Genomic DNA, 19,146 nt, shown 5'->3' on the forward strand with positions numbered 1-19,146 from the left:
CTATTGTAAACTGTTGCTTCAAAGTACTCCAAGCTGAACGGGAAAAATAAACCATCTGATAACATTACAAGGATTCATTCAAACACAAGAATCAGCAATATTGTGAAAAGACCATAGTAGCAAGAATGCTTTACCACCCGAATCTCTGGTTATATATGCTATCATAAAATAAGCAATGCTGTGACACTGCTGATGCGAATCGTCCCCGACAACGTTGCTCCTGCATACTTCAAGATTGCTGCAACTACATTTCAGCTGGCAGATACAACTAATCTTTTCACGAAAAGCCATACACATCATATTTGAGCTCCAATTATATGTGATCATAAGAGCAGGTTGATGTTCCATGTCAGCAGAGATCCAGAAACAATGCATTATGGTCTGATTGAAGTTTTAGGTCCCTGTAGTATACAAGCCACCATGCACATCAAGGGCACCAAGAGCACAAGATTTGGATCCATAGTCTCTCAAGTAACCAAACAACAAATAATAAGGAATACACGACACAGCAAAAAAAAGACATGTTCATATCTTACAGGGAGAAGGAAATCATGCTCTCATGCTTGAAAACAGAAAGACTGCAGAAATCTGTCATGATAGTGAAGAACTCTCACTAAAATGCATCCCAATTAGTTGTTCCCTTCTTAGGACTGTGACTTTCTGAGGACTTGAATGGTTCGGACCCAAACAAGTCACCACCATCAAAGGATGAATAGCCCCTACTGTGGTCTGTGGTGCTGCGCATAGAATCAAACCTTGCAAAGCTTTCACCCCTGCTGCTGTTGTAGTCAGTGGTGCTGCGCATAGAATCAAACCTTGCAAAGCTTTCACCCCTGCTGCTGTTGTAGTCTGCGGTGCTGCGGATGGAGTCAAACCTCACAAGGCTTTCACCCCTGCTGTAGTCAGTGGTACTACGAAATGAGTCAAACCTTGAAAGGCCCTCACGCTGAGCAAAAGCACCAGTGTCATTCGTGCCAAAGAAATCATGTTGGGAAAAGCTATCAAAAGAGTGGTCATCTGGCCCATCGGTAAACCTCGGAGAAAATCCAGAGTTGAATAAAGGTGTACTAGGAACAGAATCAAAGAATGGGCCCTTCTCCTTTCCAGCTACACTAGCTGCACTGGGAGAATCCGTCTTGATTGGAGGAAATAAACCAAAGTCATCAGACCCAAAGGAGAAGTTTTGTCTTCGCTTCTGATGATCACTCTCCTGGGGTAGGAGACACGTCATCACATCATGATAAAAATATGAACATAGCATCCATAAAATTCATTAATAAGAAAATATAAAAATCAGGAAGATTTTTGAAATGTTTAACCTTTGGATTAAAGCTCCAAACAGAATCAGTATCATCAGTGCGATCAAAAGTTGGACCCCATGAAGGCTCACCAGCATGCTTGTCTTCCAAAATAAAGGATTCAGCAGCATCATGATCACTGAAGTACAAAGACGGAAGTTCAGCAGAAACTATAATAACTGCAGGTTGTGATACATAAATGACAAAGCATTTAATTATTTATAGTCATTAGTTTAAAAATGTAACTATAGCAGTCTTTAATTGACAACCCAATGACACTACAAATCAACGCGAAGGTGAATTTACATCAGAATTAAATCATAATGCACTTTTCATTAAGCATCAACTCAGGGTAGACCATTCAGAGAATACTCACATGGTGAGACACTTAACTGTGACTCGCAATTATCCCCCTGAAGATGCGCTAAATCCAATGGTCTCAAAAATTATAAAAACCCAGAAAGGGTAGTGGATCATGCACAAGATCAAAACTAACAATAAGCAAATCAGTCACCAGCATCTGTTTGTGGTAGAGAAGAAAGCAAACTATTCCAACTGTCCGCATTGTTAATTATTAAAGACACAGGCATTGAAGCGCAGTTCAACAACAAATCTCACTTTTTTTTTAATGATAAGATGCCAATTAGCAAATTAGCAAGCAAAGAAAAAACTTTCACATAAGTTACATACTTTGGCCTCAGCAGAAAAAAAAGATGGATGATCTTATGAAGAAAATATATATTAAACTGTATATATTGGATATGCGCGTGCAGACGTATACACCAGATTCCATATGGACATGTAAAATAAATTATTCTAAGCAACTGCTTTAAGAAACAGCAAAGAAGAAACACTCAGTACATCAATCAGTTGCCACACAATAAATTTCCTTCAAAAATGCCTGACAAATGTGCTTTGACCATTCAAACACACATTCCAGGAGACCATTGCCTAAATGGTCTTCCTCAAATTCCCAAGTGTCTGAATTCTGATGTCACTTTTTACGTATGCTCAAGCATTCTAATGAAGATAGCAACATAAAATTAACTAGAGTTTAGCATGGAAGATTCTTTATATTCAAGGTGATAAACAATTCAACTTTTTCTTTTTGCAATGCTTGCCTATGTTATAAAACTTGCCAAGTGTCTAAGAAGATTCATTCATACCTGCTGTTTTCATTTGCATGGGGTGAGCCATCATGTCTAACAGACACATGGTGAATGTCTTTAGGACTTTCCAAAGCACTTGTTCCAGGACTGCTGGGACTTTTAGCTAAGCTATCATCACCGTCAAGATTGGTAGATCCATTTTCAGTCAAAGGCACTGTGGTTGTAGAAGGCTTCTCAGTCTTGTTCTCATCATTTAAGCGTTTGTCAGTCTCATCCTCATCACTGGAACGTTTCTCGGTCTCATTCTCACCATTGGAATGCTTCTCAGTCTTGTTCTCACCATTAGAAGATGATGCCCGCGACACTTCCTCTGTAGAAAGTTTTTCTTTTCTAACTTCTTCAGGCTTGGACTTTTCAGTAGGCACAACCTTCTCCACTTCAATTGTGAGCTCCTTTACAGCTACAAAACCTAAAAATGAAAAATATAGCCAATTAGTGAATTTACCTACAGTTCATGCCTTGGTACAGCTTAGTCATATTGTCTTATTACCTTGAATTGAACTAAAACAGAAGTGTTAATTGATACATGACACTAGGCACCATCGAAGATAATAGGATAAAATGGAGTTTGGATATATGCTAGAGCACATTGGACCATACCAGAGAAAACATGATCATGGTTTAGAAACTAGTCAGACCAGTTTGCACCACCTGGTATATACCAGTCCGACTAGGGATTGGCACCCAGACGAGGCAATTTTCTGCCAGTGCAGTTTGAAACTAGCTTTAGGGAATCTTTTTGACTTGACAGCAACAGCTGTCTTTTTATTTATTACCCCTCTCCCAGTACTGCCTATTGCCTCACCACACTCCTTTGCCCCCTCCTCCGCTTCTCCGCATTTTCCTCCATCTTTGTCTCCTCTCCTCCCCTCATCTCTCCCTCTCTTTGGTCTATGTCAGCTGGTACACCGATAATACCATGTATTGGTGTAGATTGGTACTTGCAAGACCTATACCAATCTGACTATGGGGCTTGGATTGAAACTTAAATCCCTGAACATAATTATATTGAAATTTAGCTATGAAGAACAAATAGGATATTACACTATATAATGATAAGATCTACAAACTGCAAGCAATCATACAAAAAACAGAAAAAAAAAAAAAAAAAAAAAGAAGAGACCCACTGCCAAAAGAGTTCAAAATCTAATTTAGACATATATATTTATTTACAGGTAATCAGAAGGAAGGTTTAAACCTTCAAATCAAACTGAAACATGTAACCAAACCAAAAATTGGTTACCAAACCCATCGATTCAGTTTTGGTTTGAATTTCGTGCTGTATGCTTTAATATGTTGGAATCAGTTACACTTCGGACCCTACAGAAATAAGACAACTGATATAATACACTATATAGATATGTCAAACCTTTGAATAGTCCAAGCCAAACACAAACCGGGCTTGAGTGATGAGTCAACTCAAGTTGGGCTTGAACCTTAATGATGGCCGAGCCTTTGACTAGTCCAGGCCGAACACAAACAAGCAACTTGTTTAATCAAACCAAATACAAGCAAGCCCTTGTTCCTTTGAGCTTGGCTCGTCTATACTCCTATGACTAATGATGAAAGAATCCAAAAAATGTATTCAAGCAATGTTATGGTTGGATTAATTCCCTAGGTGTCAGCATTGCATAGTATGGAAAATATGTTGTGCCGTGCTATGAAGAAATGGTGCTCTTGTGCCATGACGTGACAAATATTACTCTAAATGCATATACAAAATATTAAGGAAATTATGGTTCTAAATATCTGTCAGACAGGTACATACCAACCAAAATATAAATTATAATGATCCAACTAAGCACTGATTCTGGACTATACAACTTGGTAACACTTAGAATATAATTCATTTTTTTTCCTAGGTATTGAGCAGTACAAGACAGTATACCACCCTGTAACTTGGTACCATATTAGTCGTTAAAATTATCAAAACTGATGGACAAGCATTTAAACCCACATAGTGTAGAAGATGCTATAAAAGCCCTGATATATTCAACATGTGTCAGAAGTATTTATCAAATGTAGGTCTCATTGATAACTAGCGGCCATAACAAGCATGTCAAAATGTCCACGCTCCATAAGATCAACGATTATCAGTATCAATAGCATCCTCGACTTCCATCTCCATTGTCAATCATCTATCATCTAACTCATATGGTCTTAACTACTGCCTCTAAAGATCACACCACTTGTATTGCTTTATAAAGGATTTTCCCAACATTGTCCCCACCTATCTCTAAGCCAGTGGGCACCACCTCCCTAAGGCCATTGATGGGGATGAGAGGCAGCACTTCTTTGCTGCTGAGTTCTGCTTTAGGGAGGCCATAGTATTACTTCATCAGTAGGAAATATTTGAACAAAGAAATTACAGTGACACAATCAAGGGAATCGAATTGAGATTGAATCTCTCGCCTCACAAACAGGAATTGAATATCTCTCTACCCTTATTACCTTTATCTATAACCAAACCCCCAACACACACCTTCATCGGTCGACTTTCCAATCAAGGGAATCCCAAAAAAGACTAAATTCTGAAACTAGTTAGTTTCTGCAAATAACAGAGCATTTTTGCACATGCCAAGAGTGCTAAAGCTTTATTGTCATCTAGGAATCAGATTGGTGAGTACAATATAACCGACATATGAAGTTGTGAACATCGACTTTCAAAATGCTACAACCAGCATCCCGACATCTTAAAACAGGGATAAAAGATTTAAGGCAGGTATACAATGTCAAAACTGGATGAGCCTCTTTTAGTAGAAATTATAGACATAAGTCTCAGTTGTTTACAACTTTTTAAGGTCCACACGAAGCAAACAAAAGGAAAACCACATAAGTTAACAGTTACCATTCTAAAATAAAATTTTAGCAGGCATACCATCCTCATCAAATTTGTCCCAGTCTTCATCCCAGTCAGCTGCCCCTTCTTGTATGCCAGGTTGCCAACCTTGATAAAATGATAAAACAAGATATTAAACCATGAATACACCTGATTGGATATTATTAACAGTAGATGAATGAATATACATAAATGAGGCAAAAATTCCAAACATGTTATATTTATGATTTAATGAATTAATAGAGAACAAAGCATAATGTATAGTCAACAAACTAGCTATGCAGAAATAGATTCTCAAAAAAAGATGATAACAGAAATGCAAGTTTCTTCTTAACTGAAATATACCATCAATTCTCTCTCCATTTACATAGATGTGAGTGTTCATGTGTAACAAAATGGAATCAATTGACCAAAATGCTGCAACTCTAGGCATCAGCATAAAAAGAACTTTCAACTGAAATTACTTCCTCCTAAGGTATATTCTAGAATTCTGACTAAGTATTGAGTATTTCTGCTATCTATTTTTTCGGTCCTTGTTGAATCTTCAACCATTGGCCATAAGTAGTCAAACTACAAACAGCACCTGAAAACAACTGAATGACTATCACCAAACAAGTGAAGTTGCCCTAAATCCTATGTTCTATGCAAAATCAGCAAAAGGAGGGAAACCTGTTTAATAGAAACATTTTGAAAAATAAATTGTTGAGGTGGCAGTATGAACTTATCCTCGAAACAGAAACATTTGTTTCCCAAAGTAATTAATTTCTTGACACCACAATATGTAAACTAACAATTAGTTTTTCATGATCCAAAAATTTAGTGCACCCATTTCATGTCATGATTATGTCCTATGTCCATGTGCATGCTTCAGAATTTGCAAGAGAATATATATGAAATTTAAAGGGATATATATACAAGTACAATATATTTGTGTGTTTGCATCTGTGCGAATTGTGAAAGCATGCATGTACCACTTCTGATTTCTATCTGCTTCCAGTATCTTATGCTCATGCTCATAAACTTCAACAGCACACCCATTTCTCTGCTTAACCCATAAGCAAATTAAGTGATGTGCCTCATTTTAATGCAAAACTATAATCACTATCAGTGTATATTGAAATGTTCCTCATCACAAAACTAAGTCCATGTGATCTCAATTCAAATTGAATCATCACACTTTCGTACTTGGATCACATTCATCTCAATTCCAAGACCAACTCATCCAACCAATCTAAACTTAAGACAAGAAGGATTCATTTTGGCCTTTGAACTTTTTTATCTTCATCATGACATGTTGAACCCAACAAACAAAGCTATAGTCCCACAATGTTGTAGCTGGCACCAAAGATGTTGATATAGTGGACTACAGCATGCACATATGGACCATATGATTATGAGTTACTGATGTGACACGACATGGATATGCCAGCACATTAAAACTTGAAAAAACAGAATATGAAATGACATGGACACAACCAAAAAAAATATTACAAATATAATAATTATTATGAATACTTATGGTGTTAGAATAGATAGTAAAGTATCATACAAAGTAATGATCAATCATCCATTAATCTATTAATCATGAAAATATTATTTTTAATAACATAGTATGTCAATAATAATTTAAGATAGAAAATCTTTATGAATTTATGAAGATAATTCTATCAATTCCATTGACCAAAGATTCTTACTAACAAAAGAACATACAAATGAAAGATCTAATCATCCACATCCATCTCTATCACTAACAAACAAATAGTCAAGCAACATATTTTTACAAGAAAAGTTATACTCTTGGAAGAAAGATGATATAAATCTCAGAAGTATTTTAAAAGTACCATATTCTGACAATTATATGATACAGATATAACAAGCAATTTGAAGAATTAGTGTGCCGCAGGAGTGGATCTTCAACAGTTTAGCACATTTGTAGTTTGGACTTCAACAACCACAGTGAACTCTGGTGGAAAAGATCAATACTAATAAGTTCATACATCAGCAAACTCTCAAATTTACCCCACATTTCTGAAGAAAGAAAACTTTAAAAGTGAACTTCTGCAGGGGGTACAACTTCTAATCCTGACTTTGCAATTTAGCAAAAGAACATGATAGTCCAGTATGTTATCTAGCACAAGGTAAATAAATGAGTGTAGCTGGCCCTAGAAAAACAAAAACAAACTTGAATGTTTTGCCTACAACATATACAAAAGGGCAGCCCGGTGCACTAGGCTCTAGCCTACAACAGACAACAATTCTCAGCATAATAATTTTAAAATTGAAATCACATGAAGCCAAGCTTAGGGAAAGAAACTATATAGTTCAACCTATTAATTAACAAACAGTGGAGCTTTAGTTAAATCCCAGTGGACCAAATTCTTTTACATTCACAATGAACCAACATTTTGATCCGCACCAACAAGATAAAACATGAGCAAAAAATAAGTAGACATCAAAGTACCAAAAGGAAGCTCAATCAGTGAAGTTGGCTTAGAACGCAATCCATATTGTTTGCATCGTTCGTTTAGAACTTTTACAAGCTCTTCGAGATCCTTTTGTATATGAGCAGCTCGTGCCTAAAGAGCCAGCATAGAGTTAGACTAGATTTATTAATCATGAATAGTACAATGCATATCAAATTTACCTGAAGCAAACCATCAGCAGTTCCACCTTGTTCTATTTTCAGTATAGAATCATATATTTCCAGTTTTTTCTCCTGAAAATATATCAAGTGAAGCTCAAAACAAAGAAAAGGTAGCATAAAACACTGCCACAACACTTGAGAATTAAATCAGCATCATTAAATTTCTATTTTCTAAACATGAAGTTTATACCTGAATATCACGAAAAGTTGCCTCTTCAATTGTAAGTTTTGAAGCCACATCTCCAGCTTGCTTGTATTTTTCTTCATATTTTTTCATCAAAGATTCAACCTACAAGACCAATATGTGTTTGTAGGACAAGATTAGAAATAAGTACTTTCAGAAGGCAATTTTGATAAAGAAACAAGGATTTACAGTTTACACTTGATGTCAATCATGCAAATAAAGGTCTTACATCAAATGTATGATCTCTGTGATTTGGCATCAAAGGCTTTGTGGCTGTTAGACCAGAGTGGTGCTTGGATTTCCTATGGCTGTCATGTCCTTAAGTTTTTACTACATATCACAGGCTTCTGTTATACCAACAAGCCCAACGACATCATTATATCAAGCAAATAAGATCATAATTGATCAAGTTTTATGGTATTAGTACTGGTAAGTATCTTGGAATCTTTATCAGATTGGTAAGGATTGATTGGTATAATATAGTATACCTGGGAAATCAACATAAAATATGTTGTTCAATATGTTGGTACAGTTGATATAGCAATATATAGGTATAATCAATATGGGTGGCATACCAATGTATTTCAAAACCATGTAACTCAAGAAACTGAAAGCACTCACCACAGATCTGCAAATTTTGAATTTACAACACCATCTAACTTTCAACAAAAATAAAAAATAAAAAGAAAAACCAAAAAAATTTATAAGTTGTGTTTCATATTCACCGCAATATTATAAGTTAGCATGAGGAGAGACTGACGGAGATCTACACAGAATGCTTGCTAACACAAACCAAAATTCTTCAGTGTGGCTGGAACTTAAAACTAATGGAATGATGATAGATTCCCAAAGATCCATAACAATCAATGAACATGCAAAATATCTGTTGGAGGTTTTTTTTCTGTATTATTATTAGCTTTCTACAAGACAACTTCAGAATACAGATGAAAAACTAGAAAGCAAGACAACAGAATAAAAGCAAGAGAACACATGTTGACGTAATTCAAAGATATCGCTTAAGCAGCAGTAGTTCATGGAAAACATTGAAAGAATAGTACCTCCCGTTTATCGGCAGATGCCCTTTCAGTTATCTCATTGAATCTATTGTCGCATCTACTTTTGTAAAGAACCTAAAAGAAGAATATATATCATAAGGATGATGTAATACGATATGGCTACATTACGTAACTAATACAAAATGACATACAAGACACTTCTTGATATTCAAAATAGTAAGCTTCTTTTTGACATAAATTTACAGAATTTCAAGTAATTCTATTTAGCCCAGTGATCAAAACACTCAGCTAACTACTAATTTCCAAACCATTCGAACATTATGGTTTCACTTGTTTAGCTCCCCTAACAAACTAAATTAAAAATTTTCAACTTTAGAGATGAGAATGAATGCCAAGGAACATTCCTTCCAGTAATCCATGTGTAGACATTTACAACACAAATGAATTCCCTGGTCTACACACCTTCATCATAGATAAACTGAAAAGGCATCCAACATGAGCAAGATAAATGCTTTCAAAGTAATAAAAGCCTAGACAGCATACCACCAACAAAGGCAAAAAGGTAAAAGAGATTGTTTTACCATCCATCACCTCAAAAAGCCAAAGCTGAAAATAACCAATAGAGATCCAACCAGAGATAGTAGAGAAATTCTGAGTGCATATATCGAACTTTCTGATTGACATAGTGTTTTTAAGTCTAAACATGTGTGTCATAGGGAAAAAGTCCCATAATTAGGCACCCAACAATTAATGATACAACAGAAAGAACAATGTAATAAATATTCAAACAAAATTGTCAACTATCTTGTGATCAAAGATTTTTTGCTTCATTATATGAAACCATGCCAATCACTAGCCGGTGCACTAATATGGCACACCATCATTTTAAATTTCGCTTTTAGTGCCATAGCTCAAGGTATTATTCTAAGAAGAAATGGAAATCCAACTATTGATTGTTGAAAAGAGGTCCTCACAGCACTACCATCACTACTATTCATTTGAGTTATTTTTATTTATCAGTATGGATTTCCATTATGATCCATTCTGAAGCCCTAGGCCAACAACCATTTCACAGAGAGGTGAGAAGGAATTAGACAGATCACCAGCCACTTTTCCTTGAAAAAACTTGATAAATTTAGTAAATCCTTCTTGGAGAAGAGGAACAAGCCACCAGCAAATTCATAAGACATCTTTCACCTTTTGTTCTAAGCACCACCAATGTCATGTCAGCGGCCAAATTAGCAAGATACTATGATTCCAAATCTCAATCATACTGTTTGGTACAAACAAATATTTATTGGTGATGAAGTACTGATATTGGAACCCAGCTCAAAATCAATACAATATGATTCATTATTTTTTTTTACATGATATTGGACAATACGTGTCGATAAACTTCGCAGCATACTGGAACCATAGCAGTCCAGTAGATTAACCAAAACCACAGTAGAACTGAGATTATAAATCTTTGCAAAAGACCACTTCATCTATCTGTAGACTGAAACAATTGTGGTTTGACTGGCCAAAGTAGGCCTATTCTTGTCACGACCCAGCCTGATGGGATAACCGACTTATCAACTTCGTTTGGCCTAAACCACTGGCCAAGATGCCTAGGCTGAAGTTGATAGTAGTACACCCATCAGACCTTTATAAGTCTATCTTACTCTAACCCACTTTCGATGTGAGATTAATCGAAGTGTCACAATTCCATTTAAAATTAGACCAAAATCTAAGGTGTACAAATTCCAGCATAATTCCTAGAAGGAACCAAATCTGGTGCAACTTGGATCTCGTCAATTGCAGCAACCTAAGTTCACTTAGAAAGACTCCCTTGGAAGTCCAGAAGACCCAAAAGAAAGGCCAAAGATAAACTTCAATCACGGAAGGACTAATATAAACTTAACTAAGCTAGAGGTTGTCCAGACCCTGACTAGGGGAAGGTCGGATCCAACTTTTATTTGGCCAATTCTTCCCCAGCATCAAAACTTACCAAATTTTATTTGGCCAATTCTTCCCCAGCATCAAAACTTACGGGGTACCCACATTAGGTGTCTAGCCAAATCAAAAAGGAGACAAACAGCAGTGATGAGTGCTTATGGGCAATTTATTTAATTATTTGATGTCATACCTAGACTAGTTGGGATAATACATAATAGCCGATAAATAAATGATATATATATACGCCACACCACTAGAGTGTGATTCTACAGGATCAATTACCCTCAATTAAGAAAAAAAAAAAAGTTTTCTCTATCTCTCTTGCCACTTGTAACCACCATCAACACTTCAACACAGGTCAATCATGTTGCATACTTCCATAATTCAATCTTAGTACTAAAATCATGTTGTTTCAAACTTTTAGCATATAAAGAACTTCGAGATGGTAATAAATTAGAAATGTTTGTTTCCAAATAACAATGAAAAGAAACTTACTAGTTCTTGCATCTTGGAGCGGTAAAATTCAGTTTTTTCTTTGGAATCTAATATCTCCTTCTCCAGTTCTTGGACCTTTGTGCAAAAAAAGCAAGGGTATATCAAATTCGAAAGGGAAGCATTAATATAATAATCATAGAACTAGATAATCATCAGCTAGATATTGCAAATTATCCTATGCAACTTGAAAGGAATATTACGAGATCTAACTTGTTATCGATTAATAAACATAATGGCATGTATGAATAGAAGTGTATTCATCACCAATCCAGCTTTAGATCTAAATAATGTTATACATAAAGTTTGTTGAATTCCAGATTGATCTGAAGGAGAAATAACTTCCGTACATACATTGTGCTCTCTTTGTCATCTTTCACTTTAATTTTGATCATATTCCAAGCCAACTAAAATACGATTAGAAATTTGATGCTCTTAAGCCAGTATCTTGGTTGTGGTTTTATTCACATTGTCATTTGTGGATGATACCTTAAAACGGAAGTTGGTTTATGGTGTAAAATAAATAAAAAATATACATTTAAATAATAACAGAAGTAGAAATTATTAGTATCTCACTTGCATCCAATATTCAGTCAAAATACCTTTTTGTCTGCATCTGATGCCTCCTGGAACTTGGAGTGCAGTGTACTCTGTTCATCCTTGCTGAGTTGGTCAACCAAATGTTTTTCCAACACAGGCACTTTCGATTTCTTTACTGATTGAATAGTATCATCAGTCTGAGAAGGTATTGGTTTTGGTATTTGTGGCTTCACTGAGACAGCAGGCACTGCTGGCCGTGATAGAGCTGTCCCTTGTACTGACAAGTGATGATCACAAGCATTCATGTTCAAAGTCAACACAGATTAACAAGTATATGAACCAAGAGAAAAGAATAGCTACAACTACCAAGGTAAAAGAACACAAAGTACATCTGACATGATTTTACTCGAGAAGTACCAGGAGTTGATTGGCTAACTGGACCACCATATCCAGTTAAGGGTTGGTTTGTAGCTAGTAGCAAAGTTTGATCAGACCTGACACTCTCAGGAAGAACAGCTGGAAGAGGACATTTTTCTCGATGCCTCTCCATTAAATACAGAGCAATACAAAACTCCCTAAGAGAAAGCATGCCATCATTATCCTGATCAGATAAGTCCCACACCTGCTTTAAGACCTCTGAAAATGCAGGAAATAAATAGCATTACTGAAAGCTAGAAACACATAAATACAAGAAAACAAAGCAAAATGTTTGTCCATGATGACACTGCACCTCAGAAACAGACAAACATAACATAAATTAAGCAAACCCATGGTGGAAACTTAAATGAACATGTTTTATTAATCATACATAAATAAGATAAAATCAAGAAACACAAAGATGCAGATAACAGAACTTGCAATTAAAATAGTATGCTAAATCCTAATGCCATGGCAGACCATGATGATTAAACAGCTAGCCAAATATCTTTTTGTAAAATTGGCAAATTATGAAACACATCAATCAGTGAATATACTGACTTTGCAAGCAAAGGTTCAGACAGATATATTCAGGTTATATACCTCTAGGTAGTCTCCAACTGAGAAATAGGTTACGTGCCTCTTCACCTGTGATTTTGCCATCTCTATCAGTGTCTACTTTGATAAATATTACAAGATACCTCTGGATATCAGATTGAGTAAATTTTGGCCATGAAAGCTGGGGCTGAGAGGAAGTAGAGCCAACGCTTCCAACTGGACCACTTAAACCAGTCATTGCTGGAGTACTCTGTTTCATGCCTGATTGACTTTGTTTGACTGGAGATTGAGTTTGTTGCAACTGGTTGTCACTGGAAGGAACCAAAGCCATACTTTGCCAAGTATCAACATTCTGTGGTTTGCTGGAGTTCTGAGACCCAGATATAGATGGGACAATACTAGAAGATTTAGGTGTAGTAATTGAAGAGAAACTAGAAACATTTTTTTCTTGTTTTGCCTGAGTTGCAGAAAAAGCATCGCCACCAAAAGTCGAGTCAGAAGAAAAGCCATTGCCAGCTAAAACCAAAGCTCTTGAATCTGATTGCAAAGATGGCAATATAGCATCTCCAGGTTTTGATGGAACTGAAGTCGCAGTTGAAGCAAGTATTTGAGGTTTAGACCCTGTTCCAGGAGCTGATCCAGAGTTGGATACCCCAAAGCCATCTTGGTTGACTGAGGAAACCCCAGGAAAAGAAGTTTGTGGAGTTCCCTGTCCTAATGCTCCACTATTCCTACCACTGAACCAATCAGTTGAAACATTTGATGAACTTGAACCTGGAGGATACGGACTTGCTGTGCTACTACCACCAGGTAGAACTTGGCCAACTTCCTTGTGAAAAGGTCTGACAGCAACAGGTGTGGCTTGAGGTGGCCTCATCAAATTGTTTCCAGTGGGAAAAGCATGCTGATTCATACCAGTGTTTTGATGTGGTGGTTGCCCTATAAAGCCAGGATTTTGATTAGTTGGCCCAAAGCCAGGATTTTGAATATTTGGCCCAAAGCCAGGATTTTGATTAGTTGGTCTAAAGCCAGGATTTTGATTAGTTGGTCCCATAGGACTCATCTGAGAGGAATGGGTATTGGGGGCTCCAAACTTCATCTGAGATGCAGGATCAGGCACCGCATTTATCTTTGGTGCAGGAATTTTAGCTGCATCAGGAGATTTTAAGGCTGCCTGTACGATTTCAGGTGTAAGTTCTATACCCCTCTGTGCAACTGTTATAAGTCTCAGTGCATTGTAGAACTCCTCACGTCCAAGGAAACCAGCTCGCTTCTGATCAGCATACATCCATACCTACGTATAACCAGAATATTACAGATGTAAATATCAAGACATAGTAACTTTTACATCTCTAATGGAACTCTCCAGACATAGGGTCACTTAGATTCGTTGTGTGACATCAAGAATCCATGTATTTATAAAAACATAAGATTGAAATGTATCCATCTAATAGTTAAAACCAGAAAAAAATTAAAATTTAAAAGTTCAGAAAAAGAATTACAGATATCACTGAATGCACATCAATAACTCAAGTTAAATTATTTTATATCAAGACTTAAGATGTCAGACTCATGTAACAAATCCAGAACAACCAGAATTGAACACAAGATGCACATTTCATGACAAATAAGTCAGGGACTTTGATTATGTGGCAGCATTAAGCACATGCCAACTAGCCATTTCACATGATCAATCTCAGATACTATAATTACATAAATAATTAAGCAAACAATATATCAGCCATCAAGGGCAATGCAATCCTACCAAACTGATAAATCATACATAATTAACAGCATCCAGGGCTAACTATTGTATGTACCATCATTGTTTAAAATCTCACCCGAACCAAAATGTGCCAGGCAGAATTTACCAATCTGAGGTTAAATTGGCATGCGGACCAAGGCATTTCACCTGGTCAGTGCCGGTATCCAAGTTACCATCCAGTAACCTGTAGAAACCAGGCTTACACCAGTTTTGACCCCTGATCAGGCTTCAACCAGGCAATAAGCCCAAGCGCAATCCCGAAATAGAAAAAGACCCACTGGGATCGCTTTTAGTAGAATAAAGATTAAAGGGCGATTTTTAGCTCTTTTTCCCTTCTCTCACATCCTCTCATTCCTTCTCTTAATCTTTCTCAATTCTCACCAGGTCTCTCACAAATCTCGCACAATTTACCGCCCAAACTCGCTTAAATCTTATAAAAGGGGGCTTAATTTCTCGATCAATTTCAACAAAAAGAATCAATTTCGAAATCCAAACCAGATTTTCCCCCAGATTAAGTAAACTCAAACCTAATTTATCAATATAATCACTCTCCATTTCAATCAGTTATTTCATGATAAAATATTCAAATTCAGGCCCTTCCCCCTACTAGGTTTGGGGGTTGATCGACAAAGATCAAGCATTGAATCTCACATATCTAGTCCACAAGGATCAACACTAGATAGTTGCAGATCTAGGCTTCATCTGCAAAAATCAAGGCTAAATCCATGCAGATCTAGACTAGGCTTGATCCTCACGATCTAGCCTTGCTCCTTGTGATCTAGCCAAGATCTCAATGGATCTAGGTCAGATCCATGAGGATGTATCCCAGATCCACAAGGTTCAAGGTTTATCAATGCTGATCTTACCAAGATCCACATGGTTTGGGGCTTGATCTATGGAACTAACCCAGATCCGCATGGATCATGTTTTGATTCGCAGGTATCTGACTTTAGTTTTGATTACTACACGAATTATAGATTTGGCTACAATTGACAACCTTTTGTATGAAAATGATTCCATAGCAACAAAGCATCGATCTGGTATGACATTGTGCTCATCACTTCGAAGCACTGTCATCAATGGCAGTGCATCCGTTGTAACTACATTGACCATGTAGAAATAACCCATTTGAAGCGGCATTTGATCAGTGAACCCCCCAACATAGCCCAAGGTATCATAGGAGATCAGATGGATAGAACAAAATTAGACATCTGAAAAGCACTAAGGCTCCAAGAAAAATAATAGAATTTTATAGATGTGCACCTAAGCCTGTGCATCCAATCAATGTGAGAGTCAAGGAGATGATGTGGACATTGAGCCGACCAATTATTACACAAAGCAAGCATAATAACCCAACATCAAATCTAATTCAATTGAGAGTATATACGGAATTTAATCTAATACAGCAAAACAAGAAAATATAGCAAAAGATAACCAAAGATGATATGTCAGATGAAAAGACAAGGAGATCAAAAACAATGTATTGGCGTGTAGGGTAGAAAATTTAGCACTCGTAAAAAATTCCACTAAGGATAACCGAGGTCATTAAACCTAAAAACAATGTTTCTTTCGTCAAAAATCAAGCACATGTAACTCGTAAACTTCAGTAAAACTGTATCTAGATAAAAGGCTGGCATTAGTATAGTAAAAGATAATCATCAAAGCAAATATAGTATAAATTCAATGGAATGCTTCATTAAAAACAAAGAGAACATGGAGGAAGAAAATCACGGCTTGGAAAGATTAAGTTAGAAGACAGATGCACTCATTAGAGTGATCGAAAACAACCAAGGGCACAAGCCCATAAAAACATTATTTCTTTTCATAAAACATGAAGCATGTCTTATCCATAAACTTCAAGACTGTATCTAAATTTAAGACAAACAACAGCCAACTCATACAAACCAATGATGAAAGAAAAATTATACAAATATAGTCAATTAAATCTCATCTACATTGATTTCCTTTTTTTTTGTATCATTGAAGTCCTAGTTTGGTTTGCCTACACCCTAAGACAACATATAACAAACCTAGATGCATCCTAATAGTCCTAATAGTTCCTTGCAGAACCAAAAATAATAATAATAAACATAACTTCCAACTAAAATACACTAATCTAATCAGATCACTGTGTCTAACATGTATAACTAAAGATCTATATGGAAATCCAAATAAATAAGATAGAAAAAAGACACTTCCAGCCAACTAATTTAATACAACACAAAACACAAGCTGGTAGAGATTTTAGTCGGCCCGAGCAAGCCATTTAATTTAGAGTGCTGAAGATATAATATGTCCGGTACCTAATACGACCCTCCTATGGCTGCGAAACTCATCCAGGGTCAAAAGATGGGAAATATTGCACAAAGGCTACTTATGATAAACAAACTGAAGCAATAAAATCACCAGTCCCCAGGCAAAGCCGATGTGTTGCAAGAGTGCATTTTCACTTCACTGTCGTGTACCTCATGAAATGTAAAAAAAAACCTCATATCTTTGGCCCAAGTTGATTCAATCAACGATCTATATGAATGAGACAGATCTCAGATCAAATGTTGCAAAACTAAAACAACAATAACAAACAGATCTAACCTTACCAAAACAATTTCTTGTTACATATCAGCAGACTAATTTAATCAATGACAACTTCCGACCGCTACCAGCTCTACCAGTAGGGCTCGGCAAAGAAAACTACAAAGAAAACACACGAAGCAGAGATCGATCCGATTCATAGACAATACACGCCGGTACCTGAGCCAGAACCTGTCTCGGCAAATTGGCTCCCTGAAAGAAAGCCACCGCCTCGTGGCCACTGATCCGCCCATCCCGATCCAAATCCGCTCTCATGAAGTACGCATCGAACACCCGCATGTCCGCCACTTGATTCGGCCGCGCCGCCATCTCCCAGTCCAAGAGAATGGGAATTTTTCTCTCAGATCGAACCACCAGATCAAGCCCCAACCGACGCCACGGCTCCCTATCCGCGGAGCCAACGATGAGACGAGAGGGGGAGGAGCGTCCGCAAGATCGAAGCGGAGCGATTCGAAGGAAAGATCTATGTTCCGGGTGTTCTAAGATCGAGGCGAACGAAATGATAAAGCATCGAGGCGTTGGTTGAAACCTTTCACCCCACCGAGAGAAAGAGAGAGAGAGAGAGAGAGAGAGAGAGAGAAAGAGAAAGCGAAGGGGAGAAAACAAGATGGGGGGGATCAACTTCATTTGTGGTGGTGATCAAGATGATGGACGGTTGGATGATCGATTCGTGCGCGGAACAATCTGGAAGATGAGACCACGGGTTGGACGGTGGATGATGGAGTTGGTGCAACATCACGTCAGCGCCAGAGTGGCACCCAATCAACCAAGCCAAATCGACCCAAATAGCACCCTCATCGTCTCAAGTGGCGACGAGCGTTGACGGTTACATGAAATATGTCCTTCGAAGACTACTTAAAAGAAAAGCCTATTAAGGATGATTAACCAAAGACGAGCAATGTGACCTCCGTTAAATTATATCTTCTTTGACTATTTAAAGATGTAATCGTAATTTGATACACAACTATAGCTAATCAAAAACCTTTTTTTTTAGGCTTTCTATTTTTATTTGAGATTTTTATTTTTGCTAATGTTCGAAATAATCCTCGTGAGGTATTGTCTCATTATCTTCGTCTTTTTTTTTAGTTATAATTTTTTTTTTAATTTCACACTCAGTTTAAGAGTTGAATCGATTGATAACAAGGAGCATTTAGGATATTTGATGAAAATAAGATACAAAATAAAAATAAAAAAATAAAAACTAGGGGCATTAAAAAAAAAAAAAATTATGTTTAATAAATAGATAAAACAATGTAAATTATTATAAGAGTAATTACAATTCAGAAAATCAACAACAATTTGGTTCTAATGTTTCTTGAATGATTCGATGATAATTTTAATAACAGTGAAACACGAACATCAGAAGAATTTGTGTTCAAACAAATAGATACAGCGAACAGTCAATTATTAATTTTATTCGTCATCAACAACAAAATTAGAGTCTTATCTGATATTACTTTCTTTTGTTCGGACAGGTGAAAGTTTGAAAAGCTACACAAAAGTTCATATTTGGCAATCTGATTTCTATTTGATTTTAGAAAGAAAATATTTTTTATATGTCATAGCTTAATTCGATTTTAACTTATTTACATTAATATTATTTGCATTTATTTACATCATGCTAAAAAAAATTATGCTCTAATAAGCCATTAATGTAGCGACGATATCACGTTGATGGTAGTAATATGCAAGAT

The 19,146-nt window shown here is 36.6% G+C and overlaps 1 protein-coding gene across 1 annotated transcript; it reads right to left on the reverse strand.

Annotated features, from left to right (window-relative positions):
* Positions 1-349: 349 nt before the first annotated feature.
* LOC135646224 (actin cytoskeleton-regulatory complex protein PAN1-like) lies at positions 350-18,027 on the reverse strand. Its single transcript, XM_065165548.1, has 13 exons — positions 17,612-18,027; positions 13,141-14,389; positions 12,538-12,756; positions 12,183-12,397; positions 11,584-11,658; positions 9,193-9,264; positions 8,141-8,239; positions 7,951-8,022; positions 7,768-7,882; positions 5,346-5,414; positions 2,465-2,876; positions 1,320-1,437; positions 350-1,210 (listed from the first exon to the last, which is right to left on the reverse strand). Exons 1-13 carry the CDS (start codon positions 17,759-17,761, stop codon positions 614-616), a joined length of 3,462 nt encoding a protein of 1,153 aa, XP_065021620.1. The 5' UTR covers positions 17,762-18,027; the 3' UTR covers positions 350-613.
* Positions 18,028-19,146: the final 1,119 nt, after the last annotated feature.

The sequence above is a fragment of the Musa acuminata genome, chromosome BXJ1-4 (assembly GCF_036884655.1).
Source record: "Musa acuminata AAA Group cultivar baxijiao chromosome BXJ1-4, Cavendish_Baxijiao_AAA, whole genome shotgun sequence".
In the NCBI taxonomy this organism is placed as follows: domain Eukaryota; kingdom Viridiplantae; phylum Streptophyta; class Magnoliopsida; order Zingiberales; family Musaceae; genus Musa; species Musa acuminata.

Excerpts from the sequence above, each read along its gene's own strand:
- LOC135646224 (XM_065165548.1), bottom strand. The coding sequence starts at position 17,761 with ATGGCGGCGCGGCCGAATCAAGTGGCGGACATGCGGGTGTTCGATGCG. Across the intron at positions 9,265-11,583 it reads GCTCCAAGATGCAAGAACTA|GTTCTTTACAAAAGTAGATG; the intron begins GTAAGTTTCTTT and ends TTCTTCTTTTAG. Across the intron at positions 7,883-7,950 it reads CTGCTGATGGTTTGCTTCAG|GCACGAGCTGCTCATATACA; the intron begins GTAAATTTGATA and ends CTGGCTCTTTAG.